This window comes from Lycorma delicatula, chromosome 9 (genome assembly GCF_047948215.1).
Source record: "Lycorma delicatula isolate Av1 chromosome 9, ASM4794821v1, whole genome shotgun sequence".
Taxonomy (NCBI): Eukaryota; Metazoa; Arthropoda; class Insecta; order Hemiptera; family Fulgoridae; genus Lycorma; species Lycorma delicatula.
In genome coordinates, this window is record NC_134463.1 from 115,893,915 (window position 1) to 115,913,064 (window position 19,150).

The 19,150-nt window shown below is 30.9% G+C and overlaps 1 protein-coding gene across 1 annotated transcript in view; it reads left to right on the forward strand.

Annotated features, from left to right (window-relative positions):
* The first annotated feature begins 18,929 nt into the window (after positions 1 to 18,929).
* Positions 18,930 to 19,150, forward strand: part of LOC142330405 (uncharacterized) — a 146,761-nt gene continuing 146,540 nt past the window's right edge. The window contains exon 1 of the mRNA XM_075375628.1: positions 18,930 to 19,056. Within this exon, the coding sequence (XP_075231743.1) occupies positions 19,054 to 19,056 (3 nt within the window). The 5' untranslated portion in view covers positions 18,930 to 19,053. The remainder of the gene's footprint in view (positions 19,057 to 19,150) is intronic.

The following is a 19,150-nucleotide window of genomic DNA, read 5'->3' on the forward strand; positions in this document are numbered from 1 at the left end:
GCTGCCAAGTAAACATATACATTTAAAAAATAAAATCCCTCCGTTGAGTGGGTTATTTCCCTCCAACAATATCACTGATTATGCATTCAATTTTTCAAGTTGCATGTAGTTCAGTATTTATTCATACGGTACAACATTTACTAAAATTGGATTTAAATAATTCATTTTTCAGTTTCCAAAATGATTGGCAATATTTCGTTTAATGAAATAATTTTCTTACAAGTCTGATTGAAAAATCCGGCAATTGAAATTACATTCAGATTTTAAATGTTGTCCTCAACTAAATTCATAAAAATAATGTTAATGCACAAAAATGATCAAAATATCATTGAATGAGTTTTTTCGTCGTTAAATAGAACTACTAAATCATTATTCTGAATAGTACTCGTTTAAATAGATCGAGTCATAAAATCTAAATAAGATTAAATTCTATTCATTCTAATGTATAAATCCACCTACAAGTGAAAAATTGACAGAACTATTTACACAGTTCAGTTGGATACTTGCACAACCCACCGGGTTGGTCTAGTGGTGAAGGGTTTTCCCAACTCAGCTGACTTGGATGTCGAGAGTTCCAGCGTTCAACTCCTAGTAAATAAATTTTTTTTTACACGGATTTGAATACTAGATCGTGGATACCGGTGTTCTTTGGTGGTTGGGTTTCAATTAACCACACATTTTAGAATTGGTCAAACTGAGACTGTACAAAACATTTCACACTCATATATATCATCCTCTAAAGTATTATCTGAACGGTAATTACCGGAGGCTAAACAGGAAAAAGAAAGAAAGGATACTTGCACAAACCATCCAATTCCGGAATTAAGAAATTCTCTTCAAAAACAGATTCTAGATTCAGTTGTCTAATTTATATGTGAGGGAACCTCTGTTTATTCAAGCTACATTAACTAAAATAATTGATCTACATGTGTTACTCCCATACTGAATAAAGATACCCAGACTTCTTGAATTATTGGCGGGATGGATTCCTACTGTCTGGATATAATTCTTGTAGCACTTTTTGGGTATTGTTATTTGTCTACTTTTATGATCTGTGAGTAGATCGTCCCTTATCAATGCCATTTTTATTTTCCCGTAATCTTATCCTCCACGATGATTTTCTTCTTGCTACAACTTGGATTCGTATCAAGGATAAAGAATCTCAGATTTACTGCGTTCTAGATAATTATGTGAATTAATAATGTCTGCTTCTAATCTAGAAGTACCTGGTAATTTTGATTTCTATCTGGTGGCAAACATCATAACTAAAGTAGCACTAATGGGTTATTAGGAGGCCAACATACGACGAAAGTATTTATTGAATATAACTGTTTGTTAGTGTTTTCCTATTGCAATAAAACCGCTTGAAATCATCGGAAAATGTTCAAATGTGAAAAAATATATTAGACAACTATAATCGGTTAAGAGATTCTAATTTATTTTCTAATATTACATTAACTTTATCTTTTAAAAAACTTACTTTCAATTTTCAACTCGTTTTAGGATTGAACAAATAGGTTCATTAATAGACGAGTCAAATTTATTTTATTAATTATCAGTAGATATACTCAATACCAGAAATTTTACAGAAATTTGGTAGTGCTTATTAATATACTTAAAATGTGTTAAAATTTAAATTACAGACGTTAACTTATTGAAAATTGGATTTTCGTCTAAAAATCATTTTATTTTTAGTTGAATAAAAACTGAGGTACGATTTTAAGAAAAAAAAAATATTAACATAGAGAATTTTTTTACTAAATTTATTTTAAAATTTTAAGGACTGGTTATGTATTATAGAAATATGAACACAAACATGGCTAAAGTTTAGGGATTACTCCTATAATCAACCGATTCATTGTGACTATTCTACCATGTTAAGTTTATTTACAAAACAGTTGAGGTGAACACGTACAAACAAGATAGACAGGTAGTTAGTTATTAGTTAGGATAGGTTAGGTTGGTAGGTTTGTTGGTGGTTCAGGTTTAAATAATAGAGATAGATTATTGACAGCTGACCACCACTATTCTTCAATGTTCAATACAAACTACCGTGTGGCTTATTACTGTTATCTACTTTTATAAAATGACAGTTGATGAACAAAAATAATTTTCTGGTTATAATAGATTACTTATATCGGTTCTAGATATATTTTTTATCAATCTGAAAATTAAACTAAAATATTTTTAATTCTGTTAATCTATTTTTCATTGCTTAAGTGTCCTTGTGAGAGAGAAAAAAATTACGAAATTGTGTCTATGGATATTTTAAGCCAATATATTGATTGGTTTAATACTACTTAAATGGCACTATATTTCTGAATTTTATTACCTTTTTTCTTTTTTTTTAGTAATTTATTCTATTTATTTAAGAATTTGTCCCGTATATCTTGCTCACAACTACTTGACTAGGCCGTATTGTTATTCTTATCGTATTTTTAATGGATTACGGAAGAAGTAAAAATTAATTAGGAAATCTATTAATAATTAATCCTTTTAATGAATTTATTAATGAAAAACTCTGTTTAATATTGGTGTAGCGTTTTCGTGAACGTTTCAGTAAGAATCCTTTTTATATGGAAACCTAAACTAAATAGGCTTTTATAATGCTGATTACACTTCTAGATTTTATTCACCTTTAACAGGTCGACTATTATGAGACATCAAATGATGTCACGGCCGATTATCCATTATTGCTATGAGACATCATTTAATTTCTCAGTTTCGCAATCCAATACTACTATGAGACATCAAATGATGTCTTAATGTAATGTCACACTTAAGATGTGACATTACATTATTGTTTATTTTTATTTTTTATTTTTTGTATCAAATTACATATTATTTTAAAGATAAAATTCTGTACATTTTGTGTTGTATATAGCATAGAAGTTTTTCTTTAAATTTGAAATTAAAGAATGTTTATTGTCTGAAAAATCACCAAATAAAAACAACGTAAACATAATTGAAAAGTGTTGTAATAAAATTTGAATTAATTTTAGTTGTTTACTGACAAACTTTAGTTAGATTTTAATATCAAGTACTCTTAAAAATTCTAAATTCAAATTTTACTTTAAAAATCTCAGTTAAAATATAATTATCAATAAAATGTGATTTTATTACAGAAGAGAGTGATTTTTAGTAATTTATGTTAAAAAAAAAAGTATAGCAATAAATAAAAAAGAGTTGTAGAATTAAAAATAAACAGTTGTTAGTAAGTAAAAGATATTATAATTAAATTAAAATATTTTAAAGTGGCAAAGTGAAATTGGTATCAAAAATTAGTAATATAATAACAAAACCTTTAAAGAAATTGAAAAAAAAATAGTAGCACTGGTGGATATCTTTAACAAAATTAGTATAACAGCCTTGGAAATGTTGAATTTTTCCGTGTGGCAGTCAACTTGTTAAATTAACATTCTCTATAAATACAATATATATACATTTTTTAAACTATTTATGCATATTTTAAAGCGGGGTTTATTTTTTATACATTTTTAATAAATTATATTAATTTTATACAATTTTAAATAAAAAACCCTTTCGGCACGTCGGAAGGCGGAGACAGATTTCACCGGTGATAAGTAGGGGATATAAAAAATGTACACCTTAAAATTAAGAAAAACTTCAAATTTATTCAATACGACAATGGTTGCATGTGAAAAAAGTTTCACATGTTTAGCATACGACAAGCTTCATCTTCCTACAATTCCAGCAATATTTTGGTAATTCCTTGCCGTAAGGGTTGATCATATCAAAAATTGTTTCAAAAAAAGTTTTAGACAGTGTTTAGAAGACTAAAGACCACTTTAAACCGATTCGATACTGTGTATATTATAAGGGAGGTATGTGTTTTTTGTCTTCGAAACCCCATTTTCCACCTCCTGAGCCAATGGTTGGCGACATCAAAAAACTTCACTTGTAGGCCCTTATCAAAAGAATAGTAAGAACTTTAAACGAAAACGATATTTTACTTAATAAGAAAGTTTTAACGATATTTAGTTTTTCCGAAAAAGCCCCCTCCCCATTTTCACCCTCATAGTCAAATTTTGGCCGTTAACGAACTCGGCCGACATTTTGGAACGAGTTAATGTACAATTTGAAAGTGATCGGCGCAAAATTATGGCAGTTATCGTGTCCATAAGAAAGTGAAATAGATTATATATATATAAACCTTTGAGCTGATGGTGGTTTTGGGGTCTGAGGTATGTGAAACACGAAGATATTTCGAAATTTTCCAGATGTCTAATCATGGTAGCCATTACAATAGGTGGCTTTCTTATGAAATCTACCTAAAAAATTCAATTGTGAGTAATTATTACGAACATGGATAATCCTTAGGGAAAACTAAAAATTAATCAATATTAAAAAAGGTTTTATCTGAATGAAGTATTCATCTTGAGAAAAGTTTTGTATTAAAATGAAACTACGCTTCCGATGAAAAAGATTACATCTTATACCGAAATACAACTTGTTATTTTATGCGTTATTGTTTTAAATTTAATTTCATTTGAATGAAATAAGTAGGCATTAGGTAAATTACACATAAAAAGTACTTAAGTTTGTCACCTGTTTTCCCGCGTGCGAAATTTTAACATTCCATAACTACGATAAAAGTTACATCTAAAAACTACTCTTTAAGAGTATTTAAAAACAGAGTTCAAATGTACTCTATTTCAGGTCTGTTATTTAAGTTGGTTTTTCTGATCGTCTTTATATATCATATAATTTACATATATACTCGCACATTATATATATTATTTATATAGATGATATATAAAATATCTAGTGCGCGCGCGCGTGTTCTTCCGCATGTTTGTATGTTCCTACTAGCCGGCCTCCGTGGCGCAAGTGGTAGCGTCTCGGCCTTTTACCCGAAGGTCCTGGGTTCGAATCCCGGTCAGGCATGGCATTTTTCACACACGCTACAAAGTATTCATCTCATCCTCTGCGGAAAAAAATGCTTAACTGCAGACCCGGAAGTTAAAAAAATTAAAAAAAAATGTTCCTACTAAACATCCACCGTCATATATTTAATGAAAAGCATTTCGTTTTTCACAAACCTATTTGTATTATCTTTTCCCCGTTTTGATCACAGAACTACGATTTCAGTGAAAGATTATTAGTGTTTCAGAGATGAAATTCAAATTTACAATACATTAAGTAATGCTTGATATTTACATAAAAGCAAGAAAGAATTTGAGGTAACTAATTAATGTCTTCCGTATCATGTCGTCCAATTTTTTTCATAAATGTAATTTAATCAGTCAGTTCCTCAAATATACAAAATACTGTTTTAAATTTTTATTGGAGAGGAAACGATTTCGTAAGTAAAACGTATTTTGGAAATTTAAGAAAGAAATCAGGAAACCTGAATTTTTAATAATTTTTAAAAAAATGTTTCATTTATTTTCTTAAATTTATATTTTATTATTTTATAAATCTATAAAAGATTTTTTAAGATTCATTAAAAAGATGTTTTACGATATACCTTAGTGTTTACAATATTCTTCTGAATTAGGCTGCATTAAATACAATAATCTAGAATTCTAGATAATAAAATAGAAATCCAAATTAACCTCCTCACTATCAAGCTCACCCGTGCTCTCTCTTAAAAAAAAAATTAGGTTATCAAACAGGCCGTATTTTTGTTCACATATGTACACAAAGAGACGGAAAGTTATCTAAAGTTATCTAACTACCCTATACTATGTTCTATAATTTCTCCCCAGCGGTATTTCGATCCTTAAACCTTAATACAGGTAAAATTTACTTCCGGAGGGGAAAGAAATAAAGATATTATCACGGTAAATTAGGGAATTTTTGCAAAAGACTCTAACGGTACACCTATTGTCGTTTCCTTTACACTTTAAATTTTAAAAACTCCATTGATGCTGTACACATGTACAAAAAAAAAATTGCTAAACAAATCAAATTTTTTAATGAGGTTTTGGTTTATTATAATTAACAATAAATCTATCCCTTAACTTTGATTATTAAGGAATAAATAACATTTAATATTTTTTTAACTGTTCAAAATAAATATCCAGTTTTTATTTTTGTTATGATAAGAAGAAATGTTATTTTCGTGAATTTTATAATCAATAACTTTCGTAAGAACTGCTTCAGAATTGTTTAACTATGTACAGGAACTTACATATTAAACATAGCATCATTTGCGAGAATTAATCCTTACATAAGATAAAAATAAATACTCTTTTTTTTGTTTTTATCTTGTGTGTTAATAATAAACGATTAATTTTTTTTTTTTTTAAATATATGCTGCACAGTTAATGTGATATCAGGAATGTTTTTTCGCAACTGAAGAAGATCAACCAATTATTTTTAGTAAAAGTCCGGGACATGGTGACCCAAACCATTGGTTCACATATAGTTCATTAATTGTATAATTAATTTTAAGTTTCAATGCTCACACCTACCGGGTTGGTCTACTGGTGAACGCGTCTTCGTAAATCAGCTGATTTCGAAGTCGAGAGTTCCAACGTTTAAATCCTGGTAAAGGCAGTTACTTTTTATACTGGGATTTGAATACTAGATCGTGGATACCGGTGTTCTCTAGTGGTTGGGTTTCAATTAACCATACATCTCAGAAATGGTCGACCTGAAACTGTACAAGACTGCATTTCACTTACACTCGTACATATCATTCATCCTCTGAAGTAATACCTAACTGTGATTCCCGGAGGCTAATCAGGAAAAAAGGTTTCAGTACTCAGGTTAATATTTATTATTAATCCACTAGATTCCATTTTCCAAAATAAATTTGGGCAGTTCGATATTATATTTTTCATATTTCGATTATCAAAATTTCGGGTAACTCGAACTAAGTTATAATCAGTAAAAAGTTAATTTATTAAAAGTTACAAAGTTAATTTATAATATGTTTTGACCTATAAAATAAACACTAGAATTATAAACTACTGTGTATTAAAATTAGATGATTTATAGTAGGAAAGTATATTTGTAAATACATACATAATACTGACATTAAAGAAATTATTCATCCCGCTGTTGGCAACAAAAAGATGTAATAAACATGCTGTTTCAAGTATTTCGTAACTTTCAATGCAATACAATAGATTCAATAGCCGTGTTTTTTTTTCCTGTTTAGCCTCCGGGAATCACCGTCAGGTAGAGGATGATATGTATGAATGTAAATGAAGTGTAGCCTTGTACAGTCTCAGGTCGACCGTTTCTGAGATGTCTGGTTAATTGAAACCCAACCGCCAATGAGCACCATTATCCACGATCTAGTTTTCAAATCCGTATAAAAGTTAACTGCCTTTACTGCGATTTGAACGTTGGCACACTCGACTTCGAAATTAGCTGATTTGCGTTCACCACTACACCAACCTGTTGGGTAATGTCCTATGATTTTTTTTCTGTTTATCCTCCGGAACCACCGTTAGGATTACTTCAGAGGATGATATGTATGAGTGTAAGTGAAGTGTAGCCTTGTACAGTCATTTATGAAATGTTTGATTAATTGAATCGGCATTGCGGCAGCCACAGTGCTCTCTCCCCACTCGTAGCCTCGCGTACAGCTTCCTATGTGCGCATGCGGACAACAGCCAAACACCACGCCGCAAAGATTCATAACTTTATTAGGACTTGAACGCTGGAAATCTCGACTTCCAAATCAGCTGATTTGGGAAGACGCATTCACCACTAGACCAACCCGGTGGGTTGCCAGGATCGGCACTACGGGATCGACAGTGCTCTCTCTCCCTCACAGCCTCTTGTGCAACTTCCTATGTGCGCATGCGCACAACAGCCAAACACCACGCCGCTGGAACTATGAAGCGCACAGTTTCATACAAAGAATTTTGTATTTTTTTCATAATCTGTGGGATGGCTACTGACATTTAAGCTTAAGGATTATATATTGTACAAGTATAAAGACATAATTAAAGAAAAAAGGACTCATTATATTAAATTTTATTGGCATCCAGAGGAAACAGGTGGTCCTGCAGTTCCACGGAAGGTTCCACGAGCCGCCACTGAAGTTGACTGCTGCGAGACCCCTTTCTGGTACAAAGTTATATGTGCAGCTGGGCTGTGAGACCTGTTTCGATATTTCATTGCAATAGTGATTTCTTGCTGCTAAGAGTTATTATTTCGTCGTGGACAAAAACGTCATATTGAATTAGAGAAAATTACGAAAATTCCAACGTACAGCTTCTATGTACATTGCTTCATTCATACACTCAGCTGCTTTCAAAAAAATTATTTAGACATTATCATTAAATAAATATCAACTGATTTTTTTTTATACAGAATTAATTTGTAGAATAATTCTGAGATCGGAAAACAGGTTTAAGACCCAATATTGGAGGTACGCACATACCTCTAGAGTTGTAAAAAACGTTGTAAACAACTAGACCGGTTTCGAACACGTGCCCAATTCACAACATTTTCACACTTTCACAAGCTACAGCTCCAAAAACCGTAAGTCGTACAAGAAAATTGTATAAATAAAAGTTGTCTGTTTTTTTGAGATTAACAACTTTTTCAAATGCAATACAGACGAAAAACAATTTTTTCCGCTGAAAAAACCGAAAAAACATGTTTTTTACAAATTCAGCGCCACTTAGTATTTCAATTTCAAATTATACGGCATAACTTCAAACACATTAATTGTAGAAAAGAATGTCCTCTACATTTTTTGTTTGAAAAAAGTTTCTCTAAAATGCATAGATTCTGAGAAAAACGCATTTCAAAAACCTTTTGAGTATTTCGAGTTTTTAAAAATCTATGGGAGGGGGGATGTTAAAAATCTGCAGTTAAGCTTCTCTCATCACCCCTAACATATGGAAAAAACATCAATCGGTAGGTAAGGATTTTCAAATAAAAATACAAATTGACTGTACTAAGAAAATGCATGTACGAAAAGAAAACAAATTGTGGGAATAAAAATCTTGGAGTTGTCATGTGAAGGACTGCTGTTTAGGGTGTAGCAGTAACGCTGTTAATTTATGTAGACACGTATTTAGAATACGATCGAAAAATGAATTAGATTTGATTGTGCCTGTTTGTTATACGTTTATATATTTCATAATGTTTAAGAAGTGTTCCATTCTTCGTGTATGTGCAGAATATCAAGGTTGATGTTCATCATCAATGTTGGCAGATAAATCATTTGTTTTATGATTTATTTGGTTTATAATTCCTGTGCAGAATTTTGTAATGTTAATTATGCGATTCTTTAAAACTGAGACCCGTTTTAACCAAACTAAAACACTGCAATCAGAACAGTAATATATATATTTATATATTCTTTTCTCAAAAAAGAAATATAATTTTTCTTTACGTACACAAATCAATTTTTTTCTGTTTTATCGGAGTTATCTCGTGAACAGTGACCTAAATAGCAAGTTTCTGAGACTACAATCTTAATTTGACAGGATTAAATAATAGTAATAGTAGTAAAAATAATGAAAAACTAATTATTTTAGCCTTAATCTCAAATAGCGTTCCCTTTTTTTGGATTCTAAATAGCGAAAAATTGAAATACTAGTCTAAATTTTGGTGAATAATTTAAAATTAATACATAAGATAAACTGAACGAGTAATTTTTTTTTAAATTATGAAACGATTGTTTTTTTTTTTTTACAGATATACGCCTGCGTATAAAATTTGTAGCTCGAAAATCTCCAAAACATCTGCATCAATTTCATTGAAGTTCAGATATGCTGTAGCTGTTTGTTTGAAGTTGTACATGTGAAAATTTGATGAAGTTCTGTTGAGTCGTTCTTCAGTTACGCTCAATTTAAAGTTGACAACAGCAAACGTAAAAGTTTGAGTTGATACTTGCTACTTGTGTGTATGATCTGCTCGTGATTCGAACGTATGTAATGCGTTGTACTATGAAAATTATTGCCTTTCTGATTGCGAAATAGTGAGGGTGTCGAAAACTAAAATTTATTTGTTGCGTTTTTTATTTTCCTTAGTGTCGTAAGAAGAATTTGGTTTTAAAATATATAAAATTATAATTATATATTCTTCCTTTAAAAAATAAAATGATGCTTTGAGTTACGTTATTCTCTGATAAAGATTAAGTTCTTTGACCTCTAAAAAATAACAGATTTTTCTTGGATGTAACTGAAAAGAAGTCAACTAAAATTAAAGGAATGATAAGTTAGGTCTTCTTGGAGATGTCAAACACCAATCTATGTATAGAGTAATGTTCTTCATTTCTACCGGTAATAACAAACGTTTGACCTTTCTATAAAGTAATAAAAAGTATACGCTTTTTCCTTATTGTGGTTGTAATAAGTAACTTTTATTTTTTATGATAACGGAAATATAGAAACTATAATATGCCATTGAATTCTGTTATAAATTTTTTACGATATATTATAGCATTACAAATCGTGATATTTCAACTTAATCTTCTTTTAAAATAATTCTATAATTTAAGATATTTGGTAATACAACATTTTATTGCAAAACCTTAAGAAATATTATGTTATGTTATTATTGATTTCTTGTTTTACCTCACGTCACGAAGATCACGTTTTTTTTTTATTATTAGAAATGTTTCGATGGACACTTTAAAGGGGAAAGTTTTAAAATAGCAAAAATTTTACGTCACGACCGGCATAGTAATAGTCACGATAAATAAAATAAAATAAACGTAAATAAAATATTATGCTTTTAAAGAGTTACTCAACATAATTTTTTTTTAATATAAATCCTATCTATACAAACATTATTTTACTAACACTTGAACGGTAACAGTAACATAATTTTTGTTTAGCATTAGTCGAGCACGTAAGCGATTTCCCAATCTATGTATAGGTTTTTTTTGGCATAGATAAGAATTCCGGACCGCTTAGAGCGTTCCTAAGGTTTAAATTTGTCAAAAAACGAATTTATTTAAGTTAAATTAGTATTTGAATCATAAATGTGCAATAATCATGAAAACAGGTCCCAGAACTGTATTTTTCTTGGTTTTCAATACATTTTTCTTGGAACAAATTTTCTTGGTTTTAATACATGTTTTTTTTTTTTTTTTTACACTGGTACGAAGTGATGTGTAAAAAAAATGTAAGCAAAGTAAATTCGTTTATAATCTTGATTAATAAATATTGACAAGTTTTTTCTTTTTCAATTTCGACTGAAACATCGGGGTCCCCTCCAGAGGGAGTCGAAGTTTATAAAAATGGCATCGTTAATGTTGAAAATACATTTAAGTATGCCCATATATGTTTGAAAAGGACTCTTAAGTTCTGTCAATTCACGCAATTCGATAGAGATAAAGGGAGAGAATGAGAAAGAGATAAGATACGCCCGTCTGAATTGATTACTCCATTTAATTAGTATTTCTGTTCCTTATAAAGCGAAATTTCTTGGTATTTAATTTTCTTGGGATGATCAAAACGTATTACGTATTATTATGCTTTGTAAAACTAAACTTGTCATCATTATTAAACATTTATTACACCTTCATAAATAATGTCGAATCATCTTTTAGGATTTCCTCAAGATACAAAAATTGACTGTCAGACCATTATTTAGTGACCCGTAAATGTGAATCTTGCAGATCGATACTAGTTAAATCATAACTTAATCTTCTGTTTATATTCATGAATATGTAATTTTTGTTAAAAATAATATTTATTTTTTAAAAATCAGCAGGTTTTAAAGGGCAAAGTAGCCCTTTATCAAACCAGACTATAGTCTGGCATTCTACTATCTGGTTAACCTTGTTCGTTAAACTTAACACAAACTTCGGTTACTTCGGAAACGATCGTGTTAAGATTCTGTTGGTAATTTATAATTAAATTACTATACATTTAAATAGTTGTTTCATCAATTTATTTAAAATACAAATAAAAGGTTTTCGGTCGTAGAATTATTTCGTTGAATTTTTAAAGAATACTAATTAAAAGATTTTTTACAGACTTTTCGAAGAAAAGTGCGGTACTACTTTCGATCAAACGGATGGATGGAGGGTCTGGTGGTGGAGATGAAGTTAAATTTTCTTTACGTTTTACGCACCATTAAAAAGAACTGACAAAAAAAACTGAAAATGGTTTTTAAATATTTACCTTAAAATATTTTTATATTTTAAGAGTATTTACGAGCCCAGTTCAACTGAATATCTCCTTTAGTAGTCGAGATTGGGAAAATTTGCAATTATTGTTCAAACTTTTATTTTTTCTTTCTTCATCCCCTTTCAAAGTCGAATTTCAAAAATCTAAGAAATTGGTTTATTGACATACACTAACCAAAAATCAGGTAACAAATCAACCTGATTTGTTACCGAGAAATTAAAAAAATAACAGGGTTTGAAAAAAATCAACCCTTGAAAGTGGAATGAAACTCAAAAAAATCCAGAAATTAGTTTTTAGATGTTTATAATCAATCAGTTCAAATCCAGCTCACACAGTTTGCATTCATTAAAGTTTGTGGTTGAAATACAAAAGTTTGTATGAAAATACCATTCACTTGAAATTTAATTTCCTTATATGAATAGGGTTTATAACAACTCCTCGGTTTCAACTATTATTTAAACATCATATTTAAAGTAGTTTACAACTCTTTCTCGCGTAGGTGGTTGATGTCAAAGATTTTCTCTGATTAAACAATGTTTTTTTTTACACGCCCCCACAAAAATAAATCTAGTGGGGTCATGTCTGGGGTCATTTTAAGGCTCCTTGGTGGCCATGCGATGGGCTCTCCTCTTCCAATCCACCTGTTTTGAAACCGAATATTTAACATAGCACGGACACTGATGCTGTAATGCGGTGGTGCGCCGTCTAGCTGATGGAAAGTTAATGTTTTTTCCTTTTAAATATCGAGCAAAGTTTGAGCATATCATAGAAAATATTCTCATTAATTGTACTTTCTACAGAAACGAACAATATCCCTCAATACATCATTCATCAAACATTGATTTTGGGGAGTCACACTGATGTTCAATAATTTCATGTGGTGGCTCGGATCCCCAATACCTGCAATTGTATCGATTTACTGACATCTGAAAACATGACATTTATCATGTAGTACTCATTTTTATGAACTTTTTAAGTATTAAACCTACAAACTCCAATCTTTTCATTTTGTCATTGTGTTTGATTTCATGGAAAAGTTGTATCTTATACGCACTTAGTCTAAGCCTCTTACACACCACTTTGTACACTGAAGATTTAGGTATTCCTAACTCTAAAAGTGAGTTTTGCTAATGACTTTTCGGGCTACGTGTACAAAATACTCAGATCCGATCCCGATCAATTATCTGTTCTGTTCAGATACGGACGGCCTGTTTGGTTCAGATACGGACTACCCCTTTAAGACAAAGTCTATTTCCTTAAACTGACTAAACCACTGAAATATTATTTATTTTTAAGCGCAGCACCACTATATTCACGTCGATAATTACGCTGAACAGTGATAACCGATCACATAACATTAATATATGTAATCCTGTGTATAAAATTTACGGCTCGAAAATTTCCAAAACTACTAGATCAATTTCATTGAAATTTAGATATGTTGTAGTAGTGTATCTGAAGATACATTAAGCTCAATTTAAGGTCAACAGACAACAAGTTCATATTGGGGTTATGTTAAATTAGTATTTGTGTATTTTTCGTACGCGCTTATGTAGCGAGTCACAATGGTGAGCGAGTTTAAGTCTATAAAAGTGTGTAGCTCTATTCGTTATCTTACTTATGTCATCAGATTAAAATATATTTTAAAATTAAATTTAAAAAAAATTCTACCTCTCATTTAATCTGGTTATGAATTTTTTGAGCAAAAATAATCCGTTCATTGTGTACATAAATATATACCGAAAATAATTTTCATTAAATTCTTCTTCTAAATTGGGATTTTTTTATTTTTTATATTTAGTACATTCAATATTTAGTACCTTTATATTACCTTATTATTAATTCATGGGTATACATTTTTTTTTAATTTTTTTTGTGTTCAGTCATTTGACTGGTTTGATGCAGCTCTCCAAGATTCCCTATCTAGTGCTAGTCGTTTCATTTCAGTATACCCTCTTCAGTATTACATCCCTAACAATTTGTTTTACATATTCCAAACGTGGCCTGCCTATACAATTTTTTCCTTCTACCTGTCCTTCCAATATTAAAGCGACTATTCCAGGATGCCTTAGTATGTGGCCTATAAGTCTGTCTCTTCTTTTAACTATATTTTTCCAAATGCTTCTTTCTTCATCTATTTGCTACCATACCTCTTCATTTGTCACTTTATCCACCCATCTGATTTTTAACATTCTCCTATAGCACCGCATTTCAAAAGCTTCTAATCTTTTCTTCTCAGATACTCCGATCGTCCAAGTTTCACTTCTATATAAAGCTACACTTTACTTTCAAAAATAAACCAAACATATACTTTCAAAAATCTTTTACTGACATTTAAATTAATTTTTTAAACTTCTAACATTCCACGCTCCGACTCGTAGAATGTTATTTTTTAATTTTCTGGTGACCCCTTCCTTAGTAGTCCCCACCCGGAGATCCGAACGGGGGACTAGTTTACCTCCGGAATATTTTACCAAGGAAGGCGCCTTCATCATTGCTATATGAAAATGCAGAGAGCCACATTTTCTTGGAAAAAAGCAGCTGTAGTTTTCCATTGCTTTCAGCTGCGCAGTACTCAGAGGACTGAGTGATGTTGATATGGCCGTTTAAGTCATTCTGACTCACGCCCCTAACAACTACTGAAAGAGCTGCTGCCCTCTTTGGGTATTAATTAACATGAACTTTTTATTACATCTATTATTTTATAGTGCTACTCCGGTTCCTTTGATCCATCCAGAAAATGCTGGGAATTTCTTTTTTTATCCATAAAGAAGCGTAACTAAAAATTCTGATGTGATAAGTATAACGTATTAGGTAGGTACTGATTAGACTAAAAGATTTAATTTTTTATAGTATCAAATAAAACTAGTAATTGAGATGTAAATCATTGAGATGTATATAGTTTGGTTATACGGTTTGAAAAGAACAAACCACGTGTAATTTCATTATTCATATATTTATATTATGTTAATAATATATTAATATATGTTAATCAAATCCATACTTTAACTTAATAAAAAAATTAACTTAGTAATATAAAAATATTTCCAATATTTTTGAGGTATATTATACGTCAGGGACATAAAAATTCAACAAAATATCAACTGTAGAGATTTATTTCTTCTTTCTTTTTTTTTTTTTCTTTTTAGCCTTCGGAACCACCGTAAGGAATTACTTCAGAGGATGAATGAGGATGATGTATGAATGTAAATAAAGTGTAGTCTTGTACAGTCTGAGGTTGACCATTCCTGACACGTGTCGTTATTAGAACACTACTATCCACGCTCAAGTATTCAAATCCGTATTAAAGTAACTGCTTTTACTGGGATTTATTTAAATGAAATAATCTAACCTTGAATATTCAGTCTTAAAACCGACATTTAATACTAACTTCGTAAGTAATAAATATTACATATTCATATTTCATGAATAAATTGATACATATTATATATGTTAAAAACTACTATTTCCATCTTCAGATTTATTTTGCGAAATCTTAATAAAAAAAAGGCAAAAATCGACTTGAATTAATGCGAAAGCAGTCTCGGCCCGGGGTAAACGTGGGTGAAAGAAGTTTATATGGGTAAGAATCCCACACGACCATACGAAACCTTTTTTCCTCTTCCCAGAAAATAAATACGGTACATTTAATGAACATAAATATAACTAATATATATTTATTTTCACACCCTATACAAAACTATTTACAAGTAAATAAAAATAAATAAACGATTTTTATATAAATACTGCAAAATTTTAGTAATTATATTAAATATTACGTATACTCGTATTTTACACTAAAGGTCATTCATTGCAGCACTATTAATAATTTCAGTATTTAAAATATTGAACAAAACTGTTCAATATTTTTAATTTTCATGTAACTATACAGTATGTGTTCACTGTATTCTTTGAAATTGATGGGTAGCCAGTTATTGTGGTTACCAAAATGAAATTATTAGTTATGATGTATGTTACACCTGAATTTTGGTGAGCACGGTATTTTTATGTGTAGTAGGATATTCCATTAGGTGAAGAAGAAAATTGGAATACAGCGGCATTAGAAGCTTATTATGCTTGAAAATGACAATATAAGTTTTGACAGTTACGTGTTTCTTTTGTTTCATGGTAGTTGCTACAGCGATTTGATTATTATGAACGACAAAAAATTGTTAAAACAATAAACGAAATCAAAAATGTATAGAACTAACTTTTTTTTTTTACAGACGTATGTTATTGGATAAATGGCAGGCGATTTGGGATGCTTCGAGTAAGGGAGCCTGGACCAGGTGTCTCATTCCACGAATAGAGCCGTGAGTCCGGAGGAGCCATGGGGAAGTGCCTTACTTCCTCGTACAATTTCTTTCATAGGATTTGGTTTGCACGTGTCTCGATTCGGTATACGGACCACTTCGGAGTGTTTTTATTGTGGCGAAGAGGACTCACAACAATACAACACCAGAAGACGTCGTGGAGTGTATGCTTCATAGCCGTCGGTAATGGGATATAGTATCCTTACTTGCCTCGAATATACATAAGACTAAGGAGCAAGAGACAGCCAGGTTGGGCGCCGACTGAATGAAACTAAGACAGGAGTCGACCTGAAATGCTTGTGTGTGAGGGCGTGAAGGACAGCCCTCTGCTGAGCCGCATGCAATGGATGGGCGGAGGTGATGATGTACTGGGACTCTGGATCCCCTGAACTCAAAGGCACCTCCCAGGGCTGCGTAATGCTTAATTGCTGGACCAGTCTCGGGAGGGAGGGTGCAGGCACACATGCGCACCTTTTAACACCTTGTGGAACCTGTTAGCGAGTCCGTAAATAGGGTTCCTCCGACTCTTATGTTAAGGTTTGAAAACTGTTCCTACTCTATCAGCTCCCTATTTATAGAAGTTTTTAATGTATAAAATAATGTTACTTTGTTTTTTTAAGTAGAATTCATAACTCCCTTGGATAAGAATTTAGATGTGTTTACAAACTGATTAACTTATTTTGAGAAAAATATTTTTTTTAAATGTAATTCGAAAGTAAAATTTGGAAAATGTTCAGAAAAATCGACGAATTCCATTTTTAGAGTAGAATGCATTAAGAATATGTTAATTTTAATGACTTTAATTAAATTTAAAAATAATTCTAGAGTTAAACTTTCAGTAAGTACAAACATACAAACACTCCAACCGTATGAGATTGAATCTCTTTCTCTTGGTAACTGCATCAATTTCGATTTTCTCCCTAGTTACAGATATTAGCCATAATTTCTGCTTTAATCTTTACGTGATACCGATTTAACATTATACTAGCAGATAAAAGAAAACAAGGTACAGGTATCGATTGATTGCATCGATAAAACTCAGGAATTTTCAGTTATATACTATATTAACCCACCATTCCGAAGCAATCTTGTTACTGCATGCGATTTTAGCAGTTGTGTAAAACACGCTCTTCGAACGAAGTAGCGAGGTGACAAGCTGACTGGACTGCCACAGTGGATAATAAACTCCGATACATTAAAAACACTGTGTTGCCGTGGGACTCATCTTTTAGAAAACTCCGTCGAGAGGAAGTAGTCCTTTGTCGATTGCGGTTAGGCCATACTAGAATCGTACACGGATGTCTAATATCAAACGTAAATGCACCAACATGCGTACGATGCAACTGCCGCTTGACTGTGCGTCAAATCCTTGTGAACTGCATTTGTTATGCGGCATTGCGTCGTAAATTTAAATTGCTCAGGATATTCGTCAAATCTTGGGCAATGATAAGGAATTTTTGGACCTGGTGTTTTTATATCTTAGAAGTATTAGTATTTTACATACTTTAATGGTACTACGTATTTTTACTGTTATGTGTTTGATTTTAAAATTATATTTTTTTTTGTTACCCGAGAAGGAATCTTTTACACTCCTCTCGGAGTTCATTGTATCTAATTTTTATTTGATTTTTATATATACTCATATAATTTTATGTAGTTTTAAGTTTTTCATCTGTAACTTTATTGTTTTTTAGTGATATTAGTAAGTATTTTAGTGATATTTAATGTTATTAGTTTTAGTTTTTTATTTTAATTTTCTAGTCTTCCCCTTATTCCAGTAGGGACTCCTGCACCCCCTTGGTTTTTTTTAAACTCTTATTTTACTTAAATTTTACGTTTTTAGTTTTAAGCTTAATTTTATGTTTTACGGCTGTGATTTAATTTTAAGTAATTTAAAAATAAAATTTTCAGCTGTGATAATTGTCAGTTATTAATTTTCTTTTAATTTATTTTTACTTTGTAATGTAACTTTTTTTAAATATTTTTTTCTTTCATAAAATTTTATTCCGGGAGATGATAACGCCAAAGAGTTTTTCGCCCACCAATAAACACAAAAAATAAAATAAAAAAGAAGCGCGCGCACACAAGCTGCATAAAATTAATTTCATGAGTTTTTTAATTAATTAACCTTTGTATGTTTGGAATCAAGGACTTCATAACGTCCAGAATGAAAAAAAATAAAAATCTAGGGATACTTTTTTATTATTTAATAGATTTTAATCGTTTAATTTTAGTATCATTTAATCATTCTGTATATTTAACAAAAGTTAACTGTCAAGTTATCGGTAAAAAAAATTTACAGATGGTTTTAAAATTTACAAAGATTTGTAATTAATAAAGACAAATAAAAACATTCCTAGGCAGGAATATTGAGTTGAATGCTGTGTATTAGTTACAGTTGTACGTATTTTACATACAATAGACCGCTTATTTTGCCTGCTTGTTTTGACATACACTGCGCTTGCGCAATGCCAGCTGACCGTTCTGTATGAGTACCTGTCTGAACACGTTCACAAGACGATTTGCAAGTAAACAACGTTATCTCGCGTTTTCGTCTATTTACTCCTACTGTTACAATTTAATTTGTGTAAAATCAACTACTATTCGTAATTTTCTACGCCTGCTGCAGTATTTCATGAAATAAAACAGATTTGTAAATAATGGTAAGACATTTTAATTTACATTTATACTTATACAGTAAGGTTAAATCTAGCAATTTTAATTAAGCAGCGTTTTGTTTAATGTTAATTAAAACTA